The sequence below is a fragment of the Glossina fuscipes genome, unplaced genomic scaffold (genome assembly GCF_014805625.2).
Source record: "Glossina fuscipes isolate IAEA_lab_2018 unplaced genomic scaffold, Yale_Gfus_2 86, whole genome shotgun sequence".
NCBI classification, from domain to species: domain Eukaryota; kingdom Metazoa; phylum Arthropoda; class Insecta; order Diptera; family Glossinidae; genus Glossina; species Glossina fuscipes.
In genome coordinates, this window is record NW_023998440.1 from 1,114,965 (window position 1) to 1,120,945 (window position 5,981).

The 5,981-nt window shown below is 36.6% G+C and overlaps 1 protein-coding gene across 1 annotated transcript; it reads left to right on the forward strand.

The window, feature by feature from the left end:
• The first annotated feature begins 924 nt into the window (after positions 1–924).
• Positions 925–5,129, forward strand: LOC119638226 (chitooligosaccharidolytic beta-N-acetylglucosaminidase-like). The gene is made up of 7 exons (XM_038034891.1): positions 925–1,127; positions 3,044–3,125; positions 3,194–3,594; positions 3,662–3,755; positions 3,822–4,040; positions 4,090–4,883; positions 4,948–5,129. The coding sequence occupies exons 2-7, from the start codon at positions 3,061–3,063 to the stop codon at positions 5,127–5,129; spliced, it is 1,755 nt and encodes a 584-aa protein (XP_037890819.1). The 5' UTR covers positions 925–1,127; positions 3,044–3,060.
• The last annotated feature ends 852 nt before the right edge of the window (positions 5,130–5,981 follow it).

Here is a 5,981-nt window from a genome sequence, read left to right on the forward strand (position 1 = left end):
TTGCCAGCAATAGTTTAAACTTTGCCTTTTTCGTATTGGAAAGGTAAGCATTTCAGCAAGTCGGGTTTTGCTGTTGCCTCTACACCAGGAGAGTGAGGAAAAAAAGGATTATTATTGTGGCTGAATCTGTGAAGATATTGCTAAAAGCAGCCACGACGGCGAACCATTTCTGTAAGAAAGTAGTCAGTGTTGCCTTGCTATCTTGTTACATTTATCATTTGCGCAAAGCATCTAGGCAAAGGTGTCCCATCTCTTCCGCTGTATGATATAGCGTCACACGTAGATTTTGGAGTACCTTTTATTCCGAAGTGTACTTAAAAATGAAGCAAGCTTAGGAGAGTATTTTTTTTTTTCAATTCTTTATCGTTTCGTAATTCGTTGCGAAAAGAAAGCAGAGTATGTTAACAATCATATATCAGAGGATTAACTTACCGATCTCTTCCGAGACTGACCGCGAAAATTTTACTATGGGTTACGATGCTACACAAAATTGTCTATAAAATTTACAAGACTTTCCCATCACGACATGTGGTTGGTTGTCGCATGGATTCATAATTTTCCGGTACTACCAAGTAATCTTCGAAGCCGATATTTTCATCAAGACCAAGTAAAACACCTTCCATCACAAGAATAAATTAAAAAGAAATCAAAACAATATCGCCGCGGAAAGAAGACAACATGTAACGGGTTTTACGGCCTAACTAAGAGAAATGAATGAATGAATGACAGCAAGAAAGAATTTGCTGCCCAGCGAAGCGAGCGTGTCTACAACTGGATTTCCTCAAATTACATTTTGATATGCGTTAGTCAAAAGAAAACTCAAAAAATTATAAAAAATGAAAGTTAAAATGAAAACAGACCAAAAATGTGTTTTTGTGACGATATCACTGCCTTGTTTTTATTTTTTTTTTTTTTTTCGGAAAACATTCTTTCTTCTAAAAGCATATCTGTGAAGCTGTCGGTAAGTTTAGCTTGATTATGACATATTTCACTCGTTCACTTACAGTTTAATTTTCGTAGTGCTCGCAATAGCAGTTAAATAATAATAATAAAAAAAAAAAAAATTATTTATATTTCACAAGTGAAAATTAGTATTTACAGATAGAACTGAAATTTGATCGAAATTGGTAGGGATATTATAAAAATATCGAAATTAAGTGTTAGTTCGAGTAATTTTTTTATTTGGTGTCAATAATTATCTTGGATTTTAATAACGCATTTTTCGATTCCTTGTAAATATAGTAGATTATGCAACGTAACTTTTGGACAGTAATTGTTCATTCAAAGTTTTTCAAACCTGATTCAGTTTGCAAAGAGAAGAAAGAAATTTTCAACAGCATTACGACTTTTAATGAGAAAGCCCATGTCGTTGGAGACACTTTGGGTTTTCTCTCCGCTACCAGAGAACTGAGTAGATTAGAGTTACGACTGCCTAGTAGGCGTTCATGGGTACAGATGTGGGCGCAGCTTGACCTTACTTGGTCGATGGCTATTGAATGCGCTCAGTCACTGAGGGCATAACGCTTAGTTATTAGGATGCATATTCACTATCCAGCGTCCATTCACCCCATGTCTTTCTCTACTTGTTTCCAATCACTATCGTGTTACACGAATGTACGACACATCCTGCACGATTGATCTTATTTAGATAAAAAAACCGTATAAGAAAAAAGATAGGTTATTAATTAGGTCCCACGGATATCTTTTAACAATAAAACTTTTATAATCCATACTTCGTGTTAAGAAAACTTAGCGTTGTAGGTGAACAGCGGATTTCTGCTTTTATTTTGTTCTTAACTTTCATCCAGAAGAAGTCATCATTTTGCATATAGTGAACGTGCAAAGATTTTCTAATCACTCCCAAACAATCAGTTAAAAAATCGGATGTGTATCATTGTGAATATTATGGCATTCATTGCATGTGTACAATCATACCATGACTACTCTGACAAAGTATTCCTAATGACATTTCGTACATCGTAACTAATTTTCAAATTACTTAACTTTCACTGCAATTTTTGTGGCCAGTGTTAATAGATGTAGTTTCAAGCGGCTACTCCAAATTTGATATGTGGTCTAAGGTGGATAACACATCACTTAATAAGTCTCTGACGTAACTAAGAAAAGCAAGTTTTCTTTTTTGAAAAATCGACTCTGCTCTAAGGGCAAGCAATTCAAACGCGCTTCTGGTTTTTCCCTTTGCCACTTTTTAAGCTAGTTAATGTATATTACATTATGCGCATCCTAAAATACGGATGCCGTAAGCCTTCCCGCGGATTTTTTGCAATTTTGTTCGCCTTCGACGACTTTCATCGAGTGCTGTTCACTCAGCTGAAGTTCCTTTTAACTCAGATGCGTTTTAGTGCGTCTATATTTTATTTATTCTCACACACCGACACAACATAATCTTTTCAGCTCGCTTATTCAGCTTCTAACAGTGGGTTCAACAGCTTAAATATGAGCAATGTCTTTACCCACTACGAGTAGAGCTTTCGCATTGACAAATGCTCATGCAAAATAGTAAACATACTGCTCTCTATTTTGTCTTTCATGTTTCGGCTATCTCAGGTAACTTCAATTTTCTATCTTCGACGACGATTTGTGCGCTTTCTGTATGCCTTCTGGAACAACAGCCGGTTTTGGGCGACCAACGCACCATCGATGTTTATTCAACCGATACCAACTCATACAGAGTCCCCATAATGCTTATCAAAGCACTGTTTAGCTTTAACAATATTTTTCCTCGTCCAAAAGTAGTTCTGTTTCATCCACTGCTCTTTTAAAATTAAAAAACTCGTGGTCGCTCAAACCTTTACAACGTGCAAGCTAATTGTCAGAATGTCGTGAAATTGTGACAAGTACGGCTTGAAAATTGGTAGTATCCCAAAACCATACAGATGTTTGAACGGTATTTCAATGCATGTGTCAGAACGTGGGCTCATTGGTTGATGTGTTAAGTTTAGGTTAAGTTAAGATGTGTGGTTCCTTGTGCAAAATATATTAAATTTTCGATTTTTATGTATTAACCTTTTCATTATCTTAGTCAAGGTGAAAGAAAATATGAACCTGATATTTATAGTTCAGTTTTTTTTATTAATCATAAATCAAGGGCTCTGTAGAACGAGGTGAGTTATTATAAGCAAATCTTGAAAAAAGAAAAGAAAAGCCAATGAAAGTCTCCGTTCATTTGTAGTGGTCAATGGGTTTGCATAGAGGAAAGACTTTGCATTGCTGAGGAAAGTGCTTCATTTTGCCCTAATAAAACGTTTGAAAGTCAACAAGATTGTCGGTTATCGTGTGGCAAATATGGAGCCATTTGGCCAATGCCAACTGGTAATTGCGAACTTGGAAACGATCGCGTGCATTTCAGTCCTAAGAATGTCAAAATTATTCTAATGACTAATAGTTCAACGATTGAAGACTTCTTATATACAACAACTCGTTTGTTTGATCGCAATATCGCCAAAGAGTGCATGCAAAATTGTAACTTGGAGAAAAGTGCCGAAGTGATAATATACGCAGCCGTAAACTCTACAAGCTTGACATTAGGTTGGGATACCAATGAAGCGTACTCTCTACGCGTGAACACAACAGGTGACGATGTGTTATTAGAAATGCATGAAATACTAAACTATGAAGTTATTATTAAAAATTATTAAAGGAAATGTTAGCCGTATTGAAATTAAAGCCGCAACGGTTTATGGTGCCAGGCATGCTTTCGAGACACTGACCAGTTTAGTAACGAGTAGCAAGTTGTAAGCTTTAAAATTCAAATTAAATTTTGAAAGCATTTTATACCAGATGTGGATTTTTTTGTTTAGGAATGGATTATTATTAGTCAACTCGGCTTACATAGATGATAGTCCTACGTATGGCCATAGAGGTTTATTACTGGACACGGCGAGAAATTTTATTCCCTTGCGCCTAATACATAATACAATCGATGCAATGGCCGCCTCGAAGCTTAATGTTTTCCATTGGCATGTAGTAGATACGCATAGTTTTCCACTTGAAATTAGTAGAATTCGGCAAATGTCTGAGTATGATTGAGATCGATTTGTTATCTTTTAATTAACGGTGCTTTTCTAGGCACGGCGCTTATTCCGCATCGAATACGTATCGACGAAATGATACAATTGATTTGATTAAGTACGCCCGGGCGAGAGGGGTGCGAGTAATTATCGAGATCGAAGGTCCATCGCATGTTGGTAAAGGTTGGCGGTGGGCTTCAAAGGCTGGCTTAGGTCATGTAATAATTTGTACGAATCGAGAAGACTGCCATAATCCTCCTTGCGGTCAATTGAATCCATTTAACCAAAATGTGTACATGTTAACAAGAGCGATCTATGAAGATATAGCGGAGATAAATGCACCGGAAGAAACTTTGCATATGGGAGGTGATGAAGTTTTAATGCCCTGTTGGAACAAATCTAAAGAAATACGAAAAATTATAACGGGAGGTGGATTAGAACTAAGCCTTCAAACCTTTCACAGTCTTTGGTCTGTATATCACAAAACGAACCTAAAGTCATGGAATGAAGTAAAGCGACGAATATTTCCGAAAATTGAAGAAGTTAAACCTGTTATTATTTGGTCCAGTGCTTTAACCGAATCCGAAGCAGTTGAACATTATTTACCTAAAGAACAATTTATTGTGCAAACACGCGTTGATGCAAATTCCACTTTAAATACATTGCTCGCGAACAAAGGGTACAAAGTTATAGTTTCCAGTAGTAATGTCTGGTATTTTGGTCATGGTTCTGGTGAAAGCTCTGTATATCACAATTGGAACAAAATCTACGATAATAGAATTGAAACGCATCCGAATATATTAGGGGGAGAGGCATGTATGATGAGTGATACAGCTGATCGATTTGCTATAGGTGAGTATGGACGGAACGAACAACGAACTTAAATCTAAAATTTTTATGCATAAATATTGATAAGAAAGCCGCATATGGCCACGAGCTGGCGCTGCTGCTGAACGTTTATGGTCTAACCCAAGCAGCACTTCTCAACAAGCTAAGTATCGTTTCTACCGTTTTAGGCAACGGTTAATCTCAAGGGAATTGCGTCCGGATGCTGTTGCACCAAAGTATTGTGTCTTACATGAAAATCAGTGTCAATAGAACTGCTTTCGTATCGATAAAATAAAAGTCAAGACTTGAAAAATAACCATCGCAGTTTTTTTTAGATTTCGTATATCTGTTTATCGCTGACATAGTTCGCATCCACGCAGCTTTACCATGAAAATATTTGCGGGCAATGAAGAACTCCTCCATATTCATATATTTTTAATCAGCGATCAATTCTAAAACGTGAGCGGAATGCATTTCGTTAAAACTAGGACAAAAAAGTGCTAGGAATGGGCAGAAATTATCAAGATTTACGCTATCATCATCGTAGCATAACAGTCTTTATTTCCAGCAATGTTTTATATTTATAAAGTGTGTTCCAAAATTTACGCAAGATTTGAATGTTACGCCATTTGTGCGGTAAAGAGTTGACAACCAAAAGAAACAAACGGAAAACAAAAACAGCTTGATAGTTGACAGTTTAGGCTTAGCACAAGTGAAGCATTACACGGCAGAGCTATCTTTCAAAAATAATGAAAGTTTATGGCTTGTGTTTCCTGCGAAACAATTCGATTACTCCATGAAGTATTCCCTTGTCGTGTACTATCCCGTTATGGTCACCACAATTTCGATAATAGAGTTTGTAAGTGCCGTGGACATAACTCCATCCCACGTACATTACGATTCAATAAATATTTTACATTTAAGAAAAAAATCTGCTTCTTATTTAACTTCAAATCTTTCGTAAATGTTTTGACACCCTATACATATATATATGTTATGGTAAGTTATTTGTATATTTCTATTCGCGTAGCCATGTAGATAGGAGCGACTGCCAAGCCTTTGTTCGCGAGTTCAAGTCCTAGTGATGCTTGTGACCACGCCTTCTCATAATACACACATCCA

What these genes read in the sequence shown, in the direction of transcription:
- LOC119638226 (XM_038034891.1), top strand. Translation starts at nt 3,061, where the DNA reads ATGAACCTGATATTTATAGTTCAGTTTTTTTTATTAATCATAAATCAA. An exon ending in TCTACGCGTGAACACAACAG is followed by an intron (nt 3,595 to 3,661) that starts GTGACGATGTGT and finishes AAATTATTAAAG; the next exon opens with GAAATGTTAGCCGTATTGAA. An exon ending in AGCTGATCGATTTGCTATAG is followed by an intron (nt 4,884 to 4,947) that starts GTGAGTATGGAC and finishes AATATTGATAAG; the next exon opens with AAAGCCGCATATGGCCACGA.